Here is a 17,046-nt window from a genome sequence, read left to right on the forward strand (position 1 = left end):
TGTATCAAATCTCAGGACAGTGGGTGACTTACCACACACACCCTCAGAGTTCAGCTCAGCGTTCTGAGTTGGCTGCCTCCATATTAGCATTTGAGAAATTAAAAGATCAAACATTTAATTTAATTGTGGATTCATTGTATGTTTACCAAGTGATTAATAATTTGTTTGATGCCTATCTTTCACCAGCCCTAGATAAGCAATTGTTAGATATGTTTTTACAGTTACAGCAATTAATTGTGGATAGAAAATTTCAATATTTTGTGGCTCATATTAGGAGTCACCAGTCACTTCCTGGTATGCTAACAGAGGGAAATGATTATGCAGACAAAGCCGCTAGGGAAAGTTTTATTGGATTTGCAACTCCATGGGAAAGCCATGAGTATTTTCATCAAAATGCAAAAGCCTTAATGAAGATGTTTGGAATTTCAAAAACGGAGGCTGTAGCGATTATCCAGCAGTGCTCAACCTGTAGCAGGCAAGGTAACGCAATTCCTATGGGAGTTAACCCCCGAGGAATTAAGCGTTGTGAGATATGGCAAATGGATGTCACTCAATATTCTTCTTTTGCACCCTGGAAATATATTCATGTCACAGTGGATACCTTTTCAGGTTTTATTTTTGCAAGCCCACAACGGGGGGAGACAACCAAACAAGTGATCAACCATTGTATGCGCTCTTTTTCAGTTTTAGGAAGCCCCCTGGAGATTAAAACAGATAATGGACCCGCATATAGTAGCGCTGCATTCGCTACCTTTTGTGATCAATGGAAAATTATCCATAAATTTGGCATCCCATACAATTCCCAAGGACAAGGAATTGTAGAAAGAGCAAATTTAACACTAAAAATGATGCTTGATAAGCAGCAAGGCCCCTTTAAGATAGGGCTGCCTGAAATCCAAAACCGTTTAAGTAAAGCCTTATACACACAGAATTTTTTAAATCTTACAGGCTCACCCATAGCCTCCACAGCTGGGGAAAGACATTTTCAGCATAGCGTAGTTTCTCCCCGCCCTCTTGTTTATTACAGACAATTACCAGACCCTCAGTGGAAGGGCCCAGTGGAGCTCGTTACCTGGGGACGTGGATACGCTGCTGTGCAACTCCCGGACAGAGTGTTGTGGGTTCCTGGAAGATGCATACGACCGTTTCATGAGAGACCGGTAAAAACAGATGATAAAAAGGATCCCGAAGCAAGCCTATCCCTTTTGTTTCAAACAACAGACGACTAGAATTGCTGCTGCTCCCACTGTTATTCCTGTGAACTTTGCACTCATTACAGGATCCCGTGTGACATTGTGATAATTGAACAGTATCTTGAGGAATATTTTTCCTATACCAATCCTTCTCACACTGAACTCCGTATCACACCAACAGTACAACAAGCTATTGACAATCCTTTTTATAACCATTATCACCAAGGATCTCTTGACCCCTCTTTTGATATTTAGTACTCAAGATGAAAATCCGTCCGGAACAGGTCATTGGCCGGTCATATGTTCCCAGAGTACGTCAGCCCCGATGCCCATTTTTCAGAGGACCGTTACATGGACAGGAAATGGGATTTTGGGATCTTTGGGCTCTTCCGATGTCTTGTAAGCATTTTCTGTTGCACCTTTTGCTAATGATGTTGGGGATGGGAATTGTGCTTTTAATTGTATGGGGGGCATGTGAATATGAACGCAAGAATAAGAAGGGGATAGTGGGGGATATTCAAGAAATTCCTTTCACACACAACCGCTCAAAAAGAGCTATCATTCCATACTCCAATGGGGAAAACTGCAATTCTCAAGGGATATGCATCTACCCTCACAATACATACGGAGAAGCCAATACACAAGTTACCTTAACTTGTTATTTGAAAAATCCAGCTGCAGCGTGTTTAATTACATGGCAATTTTTGCCTGCAAAATTCAAAAAGGCAATCCAAAATGTGAGAGGTATTTCACACCCGAAAGAGAACGGCTGTTTATCACACATTAAAGTAAAAATTACAGAGAATTCTATAGGTTGGTATCAATGCATACAATACCAAAAAGGGTTACCTAATAAAATGATAAAAGCAGAAGTAACTTCAAGGGCAAGTATAAAGTTTCCCCCAGTTAGTGAGTGGTTCTTAACATTATTGAGTTACCAACAAAAGATGGGAGGAGACAGCTTTCGCCACCTAACAAAAAGAGAGATAAAAGAGGACATTTGCACAGCCTGTTTACAAAAAACCAAACAAGGCACAAAAATTTCTATGACCTTAATATATTATACTATGAAACCTGAATGCAATGGAACTTTAATACCACCATGCACACATAATAATACACAATACAATCAGTGCTATACACCAAATGGGATACAATGTTATGAACCAAAAGCGGTAGGACCTATAACAAGTAGCATCTATGTTTATGGCTATAAAGGAGGATCTAGTTTAAAACATCAATTTCTTACAGCACAAAGATTATCAGGGTACATAGCCCATAATGTTTCAAAGGGAATGGCACCTATCATTGTTTGTTTTGATACATGTTTAGCAATTGCTATAGGGCAAGGAACAGGATCCGCGGGGGTAACCTGTGGAGGACAGTCATGGGAACAATCATATATCCAAAACCATAGATATTTATTCACTCGCTCGACACTTTCAGCACATGGAGGCTATACCCAACCAAGTGTATATTGGTATACAAGTGGCTATGGACCTAATAATTTTGATCTTTCTATTACTCCAGTCACTACTGATTGTCAATCCCATCACTGCACACCACTCTGCCTTTCTGCGCAGGTAGCAGGTACTTTAGGCACCCGATACTATCATTATGGTATTGGTATAGATAAAGCAGGAAAGGATCCTTATGGATACATTATTGTAAAGACTGAAGCAACAAAATTAACAAATCAACCTGTAAAGTTTTTTTGGAGTTATGAGCAGGAGATTGCTAAACTTAACGATCTACCTACACCTCCAAAAGCAAAAAACATGTTTATTAATTTGGCTCAAGAAGTTGCTACAGAACTTATGTTAAAAAATTGTTTTGTATGTGGAGGAACCACTATGGGAGATCGCTGGCCATGGCATGTACAAGAAGCAAATTATACTGAAATAGCTCAATGGAAAGGGAATTTCACCTTTAATAACAACTTCAATGAAACCTGGCAAGTTACCTCTCATATAATAGGTCACATATGTTATACCAGAAATAAAAATAATCAAAAACACAGAAATAAACCTATGGGATTTTTAAAATGTTCTAATGAGTGGGAAAATAACACTTGGGTTTCACAAACTAATATGACCCAACCTGAAAACTCATTGCTGGAAGTAACTAAGTTAAAAGGACTTTCAGACCCTGAGAATGATACTATTGTGTGGAATTCACCTGATGGGTTATATTGGATATGTGGTAATTTTGCCTATAATATGTTACCCGCAGGGTGGTATGGGTCATGCATCTTGGGGGCGATTCAACCATCATTCTTCCTAATGCCTATAGAGAAAAAAACAGAAATTGGGAGTCCCTGTATATGATACTCTTGAAAGACGTAAACGTACAATAGATCTTTCTAAAGGGATAAAAATAGGTAACTGGAAGGATGATGAGTGGCTCCCTGAGAGAATTATTGCATATTATGATCCTGCGACGTGGGCACAAGACGGGTCGTGGGGATATAGAATGCCAATATACATGATAAATCGCATTATTAGATTACAAGCTGTATTAGAAATAATTACAAATGAAACTGCATTGGCATTAACTAAGCTTGCAAAAGAAAGTGTATTGTCAAGAACTTATATTATGCAAAATTGTTTAGCCTTAGACTATTTGCTCGCTGCCGAAGGCGGAGTGTGTGGTAAATTTAATCTTAGTAATTGTTGTATACAAATTGATGATTCTGGAATTGTAATAGAAAAAATAACTCGAACTATGATACAAACTGCACATGTTCCTGTACAAACTTGGAAAGGCATATTGGACACTGATGGTTGGCTTGGAGGTATTTTTAACAATTGGAAGCAAGGTTTATTTTTTATCGGAATGATATTTTTGGGATTAACTATGTTGCCATGCATAATACCATTATTGAGATCCACTATGCAAAGTATTGCGGACGCTGCTATCCAGAAGCATCACGCTTTATTAATAAGTGTCAACACATCAGAATTAATAATTCCCGGATATCCAATGGAAGGGGGATTTGTGAGAAAGAAACAACCCATGGCAATTGCCTCCATTTAAAAAAATAAAAAAGGAGGAGATGTGGGAAACTACCCCATAATTGGCTGGGTGAAATTAGCTGGGATCAATAGGATAGGATAGAATATCTATCTGGATCAAAGGATCCCAGTGAACATTTGCCAAGAGCCATATGGAAAAAACAGTCCTGGGAAAGCTTTTAGATAAGGAAGCCGAATTCATTTCGAGTGTCTATGTGAATAGCAATACACAGATACACACAGAGATGAGAGGCCTCTATTATCTGAGATATAAGCAACACAGAGATGAATTAGCCTTGCAAAGTTTAAACATCCTTTTGCCTGATAATTAAAAGCCGCCTCATGTAACAAGACTCCATATGCCTAGGCTGAAATGTAGCACTTTATGTGATTTACAATTCCATACCTCCTCATTTCCCCTTATCAAAGAGTACCTTTTGTCCCTCCTCCCTGCCTTTTCTGCCAGGATGTGTAATCAAGAAGTGATTTGTAACATACTGTGAGATCCTTTGTTTGTATTAAACTGCTGACTAGCTTTCTTTGAACTTTCCTAATAAAAAGTGTTCTGGTTTAGCCAGAAACCACCATTTTCACCCAGTCTGCAGTGTGCGTGTGTGTCTCATTGCCAAACAGCCTAGGAATTAGAAATTCGTGGAATGGTCCATCGGATTGTGAGAATACTTGTATCATCAATGCAAGCTCATTCTCACAGCAGTGTTTTCAACAATTGAACCGGGATCCATCTTGGAAACAAACCAGTTAATGTACAGCGCAGCTGTAATAGTCACTAATGAACTAGGTATTAAAATTAAAGTACCTAGTCACACAACAGAAAAAGCATCAAAGCCAAAGTGGAAAATCCGTTTAGAACAAAAAATCAAAAAATTAAGAGCAGATGCTAGTAACTTAAGGAACATGCATGAGCAACGGCTTAAAAACAACAAAATCATAGATCGGCTAATCAGAAGATATAGATTGGATACAAGAAACATCAATGAAGCTGTAGAGATTGTAAAACAGCAGATAACAGCAACAGCTAGAAAAATTGAAAGATATGAGGCACGAATCATCCAATATAAACAAAATCAGCAATTTCGATCAGACCAACGGCGTTTTTATCAAAGTCTTAATGTGAATGGTGACACCAAAAGTGAAAAACCTGAAAAGCAGGCCACAGTTGAATTCTGGAAAGAATTGTGGGAAAATGCAAAGGACTACAACAAGGAAGCAAAGTGGATACATGACTTTGAGAAAAGCATTGGCAACAAACAAATGCAAGTATTAGAAATAACAACTGAGATGGTCAAAAATCGAGTTAAAAAGGTAAAGAATTGGACATCACCTGGAAAGGACCAATTACATGGTTTCTGGCTCAAATATCTGACCAGTTTACATGCAATATTGGCCAGGCAACTGAATGAAATTTTACAAAAGGGCCAAATTGATGAATGGTTGACAACTGGAAAAACATACTTGATTCAGAAAGATGCAACTAAAGGAACAACACCTGAAAACTACAGACCAATAACATGCTTGCCAACAACCTTCAAATTACTCACAGGCATTATTGCAGATAACATGATGGATTATTTGGAAACAAACAACATCTTGCCAGTAGAGCAAAAAGGCAACAAAAGAAGAAGCAGGGGCACAAAAGATCAGCTTCTAATTGATAAAATGATATTAGAAAATTGTAAGAACAGAAAAATGAACTTGAAAATGGTCTGGATTGATTACAAAAAGGCATTTGACTCATTGCCACATAGTTGGATCATAAAATGCTTAGAAACAACTGGCATTAGCAAAAATATTACATCCTTTACGGAAAAGGCGATGAAACAATGGAGAACTGAGTTGGCAATAGGGAATGAGATCTACGGCACTGTTCCCTCTAAGGTGCGCGGCTGCGCGGCCACGCACATGGCAAGAAAACCCCGCGCAGGACTTTTGAACTCCCGCGCAGAGATTTCTTTCAAAGCAAACGTGGGGAAGTCCTTTGCAGGCGGCTGGAACTGGCCCATCAGCCCGCCTGCTTATACAATCTTATACAATAACAGATTTGGAAGGGGTCTTGGAGGTCTTCTAGTCTTTTGGTTGTGTTTGGAGAGTAGGTTGCTGCTGGTCATCTCTATCCCTTCGTGGCTCTTTTCCTTGGCCCGTGTGTGGAGCGTATTCCCGTCGCGTACCGCCTATCTGCTGAGCCTGGGTGGCAAGGTTGCTGATGGGGATCTGTCTCCCCACTCGCGGTGGCCGCTTTTTGCCTGCTGGCAACGGGCATGCGATGCCACCTCTATTTGCCCTTTCTATCTGGCTGCTCGGCGCATTGAGGCCAAGCAGCAGCGGGGAGAGCGTTGACCTCCTGAGCCGCAGGAAGCAGCTGTTGGCGATGCCCCCAGGCGAAGATTTTACGAGCAGTGAGGCTCCCCCAACCCCGGGAGCCACGAAGCGCTCGCCGCCCCTCTGACCCCCACCGAGCCTCTTCCCACCATGAGCGTCTTGCATGCGCAACCGGAAGCGGGAGGCTGTTTCACTTTCACTTCAAACGGATGTGTAATCCGCTCCGACCTTTCACTCCCCGCTTCCAAAGGAGTAATAATCCCCTCCCTCCTACTTTTGGACGTCTCCTTTCTTGGCAAAGCTGTTTTGGTGAGTTTAGTTTGGGGTAGAAATTACGCTCTTTACCCAATCGAATACATTGTAAGTTTTCCGTTTATCTCCGTGCTTGCTTGTTCCGGCTCTCGGAGCTTTGGTTGGGCCACTAATGGGCGTCTCCTCGGCCTGTCGAGAAGATTTTCCCGGATCAGGCTGAATGGACTACCCAATAACTCATTTCTCAATTTGTCAGCAAGTCTCTTCCAAAATTGGTCAAAGCAAGTTTATTCCATTCCATATCCCTGACAATGTCTGGAAATCCAATATATAAATACCAACTCTGCAATGACCTTTCTTTAGTTTGTGAATTTCCGAAATCACTGTTGTTGTTCTTTCCAGTTCATCACAAATCTTTGCTTGAAATATGGGTAATAATTCAGCAATTGATTTTTGCCTTCAATAAGGAGCATATCCCTTTCAGTAGCCTCTTCTTTCAGTGGACTCAGAACAAAGGCAAACCTGGAGTGATCTGTAGATAATTCCGCTAGTCCCAATAAGAGGGACAGAATCACTTGGATTAGAGTGGCTCCTTGGCTAACAATTGGTGGAATTTATTTAACACCAGCAACAAAGATAAGTTAAAACCATTACAGTCCCCCAGTCACATGATCAAAGTTCAGATTGGCAGCCTGCCTACACTTATGGCCAAAGGAGTGTTTTAACTCCCATCACCGGCCTATCTGCTGTTGGAGGAGGAGGCAGCAGTTATTCTAGTGGAGGCAGGGGCAGCCCTGCCCCCTGTGAAAAAAACTGAAGATGGAGCAGTGAATGAATAAACCATAAAAGCAACAAACAGTTAATGCATAAGTAAGCTGAGGAGCAAGTTCTCAACTAAGGAAGAAATATAAGAAAGAAATATAAAAAGCTCAATATGCCAAAACACTTATTTTAGTCTTCATTTAATTACTTGTATTGTAGTCTGATGTAACATCTTTTTAAAGTTAACAAAAACTTAGTTATAGGCCACCTGCTTGCCCATCTCTCTCTGATCTATCAGAAATCAGGACCTACACTTGTTCAGCTTAAAATTTGGTGGACTATCTATAGCCATCTATCAAGCTATCTGAAGGAGAGGCCCTTCAGATAGCATGATCCCAAGCTGTTTATATGTTAAAGCCTAATGCTAGCAGTGTATCTTAAACTGGACTTGGAAGTTGGAAACAAATGTGGTGTTAGTACAAATGATGCAAAATAGATTTAATAGAAGGGGAATCTTAAGGTGGGGGGGATCTTAAGGGTACCTTGAATAAACATAACTTTGAGTTTCAAATAATACTGATTTCGTTGTTGTCTTAGGTGACATCTGTGAAAAAAATTCAGGTGCTCAGGCATGAAAATATGCCGCTCAAACACTATACTTTTCCGCTCACACTGAAAAAAAATTAGAGGGAACATTGATCTACGGAATGGTTAATATCAAGCGAGGAATTTTCCAGGGTGATTTACTTTCACATCTTCTCTTCATCATTGCAATGATCCCACTATCAGTAATCTTAAAAAAATGAAATTAGGCTATCAAACAGCCAAAGAAACTGAAAAAAGTTTGCATTTACTATATATGGGTGATTTGAAACTCTATGGAAAGTCAGAAATAGAAATCCAATCATTGACAAACACAGTCCAAGTATTCAGCACCGATATTTCAATGCAGTTTGGCATGGAAAAATGTGCCACTGTATCCATAAAAAGGGGCAAAATCACTGCATGTGAGGGAATTGAAATGCCCAATGGCCAATTAATTAAATGCAAACAAAATGAAGCCTACAAATATTTAGGCATTCTGCAGTTGGATAACATCAAGCATGGAGAAGCAAAAAATATTGTCAGGCGAGAGTACACCAACAGAGTTAGGAAAATTTTGAAATCTAAATTGAATGGTGGAAATACAATCAAGGCCATAAATACCTGGGCAATACCAGTTATAAGATACACAGCTGGTATAGTTAACTGGACACAAGCTGATTTGAACCTTTTGGACCGAAAAACCAGGAAACTAATGACAATGCACTACAGTTTACATCCACGTGGTGATACTGATAGACTACATCTGCCCCGAAAATCAGGTGGCAGAGGATTATTACAAGTGAAGCAAACAGTTGAAGAAGAAAAACATGCACTGGCTGATTATTTAAAAGAAAGTCAAGAACATCTATTAATCGAAGTAAAGAACAAAAATCTACTGAAGGCCCAACAGACGAAACAAGAATACAGAAAACATGTGATAAAATCAAGAATGGAGAGTTGGCAGAACAAAGCACTGCATGGCCAATTTCTGGAAAAAATAAAAGATAAAGTGGACAGTGAACAAACTTGGTTATGGTTAACAACAGCTACATTAAAGAAAGAAACAGAGTCACTAATCCTGGCTGCGCAAGAACAAGCTATCCGCACAAATGCCATTAAGGCCAAAATCGAAAAATCCTCTGATGATGCCAAATGCAGACTTTGCAAAGAAGCTGATGAAACTGTTGATCACATACTCAGCTGCTGTAAAAAAATCACGCAGACTGATTATAAATTGCGGCACAATTCAGTAGCACAAATGATCCATTGGAATTTGTGCAAAAATTATAATATTAAAACAGCAACAAACTGGTGGGAACATCAGCCTGAAAAAGTCACCGAAAATCAGATGGTCAAGATCTTGTGGGATTTCCGTATACAAATGGACAAAATACTGGCGCATAATACACCAGACATCACACTGGTTCAGAAAAACAAGGTTACAAGCATAGACATTGCAATACCAGGTGATAGCAGGGTCGCCGAGAAAGAACATGAAAAAATCGCAAAATACCGGGACTTAAAAATCGAAATTCAACAACTATGGCACAAACCAGCAGTGGTTATTCCAGTGGTAATTGGCACACTGGGTGCTATTCCAAAAGCACTGGAATTACATTTAAAACAGTTAAAAATTGACAAAATCACCATCAGTCAAATGCAAAAAGCTGCACTGGTTGGATCTGCATGCATATTACGAAAATACGTTATGATGTCCTAGGCCCCTGGGTGGGGCCCAACTAGTAACCAATGCCAAATCCAGCGAAACAACTGGCCACTGTGATACAATTGTATAATAATAATAAGCAGGAGGAGAAGAAGAAGAAGAAGAAGAAGAAGAAGAAGAAGAAGAAGAAGAAGAAGAAGAAGAAGAAGAGGAGGAGGAGGAGGAAGAGGAAGAGGAAGAGGAAGAAGAAGAAGAAGAAGAAGAAGAAGAAGAAGAAGAAGAAGAAGAAGAAGAAGAAGAAGCAGCAGCAGCAGCTGGATCAAGAAATGCCAGAAAATCTTTGGCATCAGCAGCAACATACAAAAATTCATGGAAATTTCAATGAACCTCTGGGAAACGAAGCTTATAGCTAATGAAGAAGTACTGGGTGAAGTTGAAATTAAACAAGGCATTTTCCAGGGAGATTTCCTTTCACCCCTACTTTTTATACTTTCAATGCTACCACTGACAATTATTTTGAAGAAGATGAACTATGGATACGAACTTGCAAAGAAAGGACTGAAAATTTTGCACTCGGTGTACATGGATGATTTGAAGCTGTTTAGTAAAACAAAAGCTGAACTGAATTTATTATTTGAAAGCACAAAAGAATTTAGCCAAAACATTGGTATGCAGTTTGGAATTGACAAATGTGCAACAATGGCAACAAAGGCGGGCAAGGTCACAAAAGATGATGGAATAGAACTTGAGAATGAAGAAATGATAAAGGCAGTAAAACCAGAAGAAGGCTACAAGTACTTGGAGATTTTAGAGGCCTCTGACTTAATGCATAATAAAGTCAAGGAATTAACTTCAGCCAAGTACATTTGACGAATTCGCAAGATATTAAAGTCCAAATTGAATGAAGGAAACATCATAAAAGCCATAAGTACCTGGGTTATACCTGTGATTCGATACTATGCAGGAATAATTGACTGGACCCAGATGGAGTTGGACAATTTGGACAGAAAACAAAGAAGCTTATGACAATGAATCATGCTTTGCATCCTAAAAGTGATATTGACCGATTATATCTACCAAGAGCAGAGGGTGGTGGTGGACACCTACAAGTAAAACAGACTGTGGAAGAAGAAAAACACAGCTTGAATGATTACATCCAGAAAAGTGAAGAACCAATGATTAAGGAAGTAAATAAAGGAGGCCTTTTAAAGACAACTAAGTCAAAAGCTTAGAAGTAATTGAGAGGCAAGCTGAAAATTGAAAAAGCAAAGCTATGCATAGCCAATACTTGAAAAGTATTGAAGGCAAAGCTGACCAAAAGCTAACTTGGAACTGGTTAAGATCAGCACTGAAAAAAGAAACAGAAGGCTTTATTTTGCAGCTCAAGAACAAGCCTTAGCCACAAATTGCATGAAGGCAAAAATTCAGCATGTTACCACCAATAGCAAATGTCGCCTCTGTAATGAGAAAAACAAGACAGTGGATCACTTGATCAGTGGGTGCAGCAAAATTTCACAAACTGACTACCTGCAACGCCATGACTGCGTTGCTAAGTTCATTCACTGGAAATTGTGCCAGAAATTTGGATTTGAGTATAGCAAAAACCGCTGGGAACATCAGATTGAGAAAGTACTAGAGAATAAAAAAGTCAAGATCTTGTGGGATTTCAGAATTCAGACTGTAAGGCACTTGGCCCACAACACACCTGACATAATAATAGTTGAAAAGAAAAAAGTTTGGTTCATTGACATTGCAATACCTGGTGATGCACAAATTGAAGATAAGCAGCAAGAAAAAAATCACAAAATATCGGGACTTGCAAATTGAAGCTGAGTGACTGTGGAAAAAGAAATCGAGTATTGTCCCAATTGTAATTGGAGCCTTTGGAGCAATACCTAAAGGGCTACCTCACTATTTGGAAATTCAAGGGAATCACCCTGGAAAATGCCTTGTTTAATTTCAACTTCACCCAGTTCTTCTCCATTAGCATAAGCTTCGTTTTGCAGAGGTTCATTGAAGTTTCCATGAATTTTTGTATGTTGCTGCTGATGCCAAAGATTTTCAGGCATTTCTTGATCCAGCTGTGGGGAACTGAATCAAACACTTTCTTATAGTCTATCAAGCCATGAACAGGTTGGTTCATCTTTTCTTTGAATTCTTTAGGATTAGCTTGTCAATCAGCAATTGGTCCCTTGTTCCTTTTGAATTTTTGCAGCATCCTTTCTATTCTACAGGAAGCAAGTCATTTCTTTCCAAGTATCCCTAAATTTGATTTGCAATGATGCCAGTAAGGAGCTTGTATGTTGTTGGCAAACAGGAGATTGGCCTATAATTTCCAGGGTCCTTTCCTCTTTCTTTATCTTTTTGGATCAAAAATGTCCTTCCAGTTGTCATCCAGTCATCTTTTTTGGATGTTTTTAAGATCTGGTTCATTTGGACTGCCAATCTTTCATGCACACTTGTAAGTGCCTTTAGCCAGAAGTCATGTAGCTCATCTGGTCCAGGTGCACTCCAATTCTTCACTTTTCTTGACTGCCTTTGCACCATTTTATGCACTTTAACAGAATCCTTAACCTGTTTGATCCTTTTTGCATTTCTGTTGTGCTTCTTGTTGTTTTCTCACAAGTTCTTCCAGAATTTCAGAGCTTTTTCTTTATGAGGCTTTTCATTTGTTGTTGCTCCATCTCCACTTTCTAAGCTCTTGTAAAACTGGTGCTGACTTGCTCTTAACTGTGAGTTTTCCTTGAACTGAATTATTTGATTTTCATATTGTTTAATCTTTTCATATTATATACTTTATTCATTAAACATGAAACTCAGCCAACTGAACATTCAAAAATGCATTACAAATACCATTGACTGGTGCTAATGGTTGATACGGGTTGCTGTCAGCGTCCTAAGTGTCAAACAAGTACCTTTTAAAAATATAAGATGTTCCGTGTAGCGCAGTTTTTTGCAGTTCCGCTGGTGTTATTGCAGGAAGCTGTAATTTGTTGATGTATCTTGTAAAATTCTTGGACATGTCAAGTGCCCCAATGACAATGCGCATCACTGGTACATGCTTCATCCATAGCCGTGTAGTTTCGATGGCCAGGTCGTGATATTCCATTATTTTTCTAGTTCTTTTTCTTCGACTCTGGCATCTCCAGGAACAGCAGTACAACCGTGATATCTGACGTGTTATGCTCCAAATGACGATCCAATGTTATTCTCATTTCGATAACTTTTTCCACTTTATATTCCCATGACTTTCTGGATATATGTAAATCATATTTTTTACATAATGACCAGTGGATTAATTTAGCAACTCGGTCGTGTATAGCTTTGTAATCAGTTTGTGTGATTTTGCTGCATTCACATATTAAATGAAACAGTTTCGACTTTGTTATTGCAAAGTCAGCAGTTTGGGTTGTCAGTGGATTTTTGTATCTTTGCTTTCATGGCATTGGTTTGTAGTGCTTCTTAGTGCAGCCAGTATTAAATCTTCCGTTTCTTTCTTGATAGTTCCCATGTTAAGCCATGTCCATGTCAAGTTGTCATCACATTTTCCTTCAATGTTTTTCAAGTGCTGTCCCTGCAAAGCTTTGGTTTTCCATCTATTTAATCTGTCATCCAACTGTTTTTCCTTATATTCTGCCTTTTTAATGATGGTTATAATGTTGTGACCATTTCAAATCCTGGGAAATTACAAAACCTAAAAACTTGAAGGATTCTACTACTGATACTGAGCTGTTGAATATAATAAGAGGTGATAAAATAGAAGGGCTCCTTCAGCTCCAGATTATTTACAACTGCACTACAGAGTCAGTTGTTCAACCTTCTCTTTGTGTGCTTTAAAATGGCATTCCTAATTTCATTTTTTCCTCTATCTATGTGGTGCATATATTTTCCTATTTCAATCAACTTAAAACAGTTACATCTCTCAACCAGGAACCTTATATGCTGTCAAAATTTGAAATATATCTGCAGTTCCAAAAGCTGTCTTCTTCTTTGTTGAGGAAAATATAGTGTCAAATACTGTATTCACTTATGAAATTTAATTTGAACTAAGAGCAAATGTTGCTCTTGATTATGAGCCGCTTGATCATACTGGGGGAATAGGTAAGATATTACGTATTACATTTAAATTGCTGTTTTTTATTTTATTTTTGTATCCCCTCCCCTTTTATTGTTAGCCGCCCTGAGTCTCTCGGGAATAGGGCGGCATACAAACCAAATAAAATCTAAATCTAAATAATAAATCTAAAGATAGCAACATTTGTAGTTTTGACATTGATGAAAAATAGTTTTGTGACAATCCTTATATAGGCACTCACATACATCTCTGTTGTATTTATAGTTTAATCATAATTTTACTCACCTTTCAATTTGTAATCAATTTTTGTATATGTATTTGTAATGCATAAGCTACATTTATAAGCTATTTATAAAACAGAATGTTTAATTTAGAAGCTTCAGCAGAAATAATTTTTCTGTATACTCCTGCTGTATTATACTATGTACTTGGAAAGTTAATGGAAGAGCTTTTGCTCTTTCTCTTTTTTATTGTAGCAGAATAAAATGGACTTACAGAACTATCTTTGACCAGAAGTGCACAACACTGGATTCCCGCCATAAGCATCTTATGAGGATTCCATGCAACAGAAGTGGCCCTATAAAAGGGAGAAATGGAATAATTTTAATGAGAATATTAAAATTAAAAAAATAATTAATAAATATAAAATTCATATTCCATTTCATACTGCCTTCATTTTAAAGTATATGCATAAATATATTTATAGATAATTTAAAAAGAAATCTCTCTTCATTCCTGAGTTGAAATGCATGCCATCCATCCCTGAATTGGGAGAAAAAAATACAAACTGAAATTTGCTATTCCCATTACTAATCCTTCTCCTCACACTTTTCCTCCCTTCCCTGTTGCTGCTAAATCACCAACCTTTCTTCCAATATAATGGATAACAAAGCCTAATAGCTTTTATATGTTCTGAGACTGCCATTAGAAGTGTAATAAGGGAAGAAATACCCTTTTAATCCCAATACAAAGAGGATTTAGGCCTATCTGATTCATAAGCAGGATATGAGATAGAGGCCAATGTAAGAGTTCCACAACTTTAATCATTCCTGGTGAAAAGAATCTTTCCAAGTAATCAAGATATGGCAGGAATGTTTATGCCATTCATATGTCTAAGGAAAAGTCCACAGATCAGACAAAACAGGAAGCAGCTGATTTCTAATTCAACTAAGGAATAATATGTGGCCTAAAGACCTATCCACCAACACAGCACTGAAATTCAGTTAGAAAATATTAATATTTGATCATATGACTGTAGGGTTTCTGACAAACAAGCAGTCAAATAAATATATTAATCCTTTTTCTTTTTACAAACTTAAATATCAACGACTCAGTTGCGTTGAATTGTGAGACAAGTGGCATATTTATTAAATAAATAATAAATAAAAATAAAACAGGGAGGGGGATAAGTTTAAGCCACATTCTTTTCAGTAATGTCAGAGGTCACTGCTATAGACCCTGAAATTATAGGACAGACTGCAAAGTTGCTCCAACTTAAAATAGCAAAATGTACAAAATTTGATTCATAAGCTATTAAAATTTCAATTAAAATGAATGTACCTGTGGATGCCACGAAGAAGCTTGCGATGCCTCCTTGACAGTAAAGCTGAGCCTCCCCATGATGCCTATAGAGAAAGATCACCCATTAAAAGTTATAAGGTAAGCTGGGCTGAAAGATAGCAACTGATACAAAGTGAGCTTCATTGAGTGAATGGAAGTGAGTGAGCTTTAAAAAAGTTCCCCACATTAACATCTACAATATACTGGTTTGAATCACTTAATTTTGCACTTGCAGCACATTCAAAAGTTTAAGCTAGATATTTTTTTATATTCATATTTATTGTTCTTATAAATGGTAATGATAAATTTATTTAACACATGAATGGATGGGCAGGCCATGATTTCAAAATGTCTCCCAGAAGAAAATTCTATGTCTTTTTCATCCACAATTCTAAGAAATGTTAGAGAAAAGCTGTTAAGTCCTCCATGACCTATAAATTCTTCAAATATATATATATATATATATATATATATATATATATATATATATATATATATATATATATATATATATATATATATATATATATATATATATATATATTCACGTGTTTTGGTGTCAGATAAGATGGTAATGATATTAGACAGCAAGATCACTCACTAAGTTATCCCAATTAACAATCAATTTTCACTGTAATAACAAATAATGTTTCCAATGCATTCTGGAAGTTTTATCCTTTTTCAGATGGCATAATTCAGACATGGAAAAAAGTTCTGTGGTTATTTTATTTAATCTGATTTTTTTTAAAAAACTGAGGAAATAAAATCACCTGAGACAAGATTACAAGTTTCCTATACAAACTTAAATTGAAATGGCTTTGATGTCATGGAATATGCATGCAAGTTCCAGTTGCCAGAATTAGAAAAAGATTGAGAATATGCAAAGGAAGAGAAATATGAGTTTAGATAGAAAATAGTTCATGGGACACAATAGAAAATCTGAAAACTGAATCAAAACAAGTTGTAAAGAATTGAAAGAGAATGAGGCAGAACTCATAATACAACCTCTAGCAGTGGGATCTCAAGCATCGGGTGCAGAAAGAATGAATAATAATTTGTATGTACTGTATGTGTGGGGATGGGGAGAGTATATGTAGATAGACAGAGAAATAGATAGATTTATATTAAGGAGGCGCCTTGGTGCTCTTGAATTTGTTTGCTATATTGAGACATTTCGTTATTAATGAAAACTAGGTAACATTTTCAGTGAAACATCATTACATCATCAACGCATTATGATCATCATCAAATAGGAACTAGGTGCTGAAAGATAATAATTTGTAGAGTAAACAAGAAACTAGGAAAGAGGAAAAAAAGGAAGGAATCTTTACATGACAAATAATGTAAATTAATAGGAAGAGGTTAAGGTTAATGATAAAAAGAGCTAAACTACAACTACAACGAGACTGGCAAAATGGCCAAGGTAAGGAAATCTAAGAATTGTAGGGACATAGATCAGGAGGATGGATTAAAAATGCTAACATTTTGGAAGAGGAGAAACTATTTTAGATTTCTGAGTGAAATTGAAAATGAAAGTTACATCTTTATGGATAGGTTTCTAAGATCAATCATATTTTCTGATTAAAGTCTTAAAATAGGACA

General features: G+C 37.6%; 1 protein-coding gene across 2 annotated transcripts in view; it reads right to left on the bottom strand.

Annotated features, from left to right (window-relative positions):
* Positions 1 to 17,046, bottom strand: part of GADL1 (glutamate decarboxylase like 1) — a 178,518-nt gene that overhangs the window by 92,657 nt on the left and 68,815 nt on the right. For both annotated transcript variants that reach the window (XM_032238102.1, XM_032238101.1), the window contains 2 exons: positions 15,445 to 15,509; positions 14,380 to 14,461 (listed from right to left, as the gene is read on the bottom strand). In XM_032238102.1, coding sequence (XP_032093993.1) covers positions 14,380 to 14,461; positions 15,445 to 15,509 — 147 coding nt within the window. The remainder of the gene's footprint in view (positions 1 to 14,379; positions 14,462 to 15,444; positions 15,510 to 17,046) is intronic.

Source organism: Thamnophis elegans, chromosome Z (genome assembly GCF_009769535.1).
Source record: "Thamnophis elegans isolate rThaEle1 chromosome Z, rThaEle1.pri, whole genome shotgun sequence".
NCBI classification, from domain to species: Eukaryota; Metazoa; Chordata; class Lepidosauria; order Squamata; family Colubridae; genus Thamnophis; species Thamnophis elegans.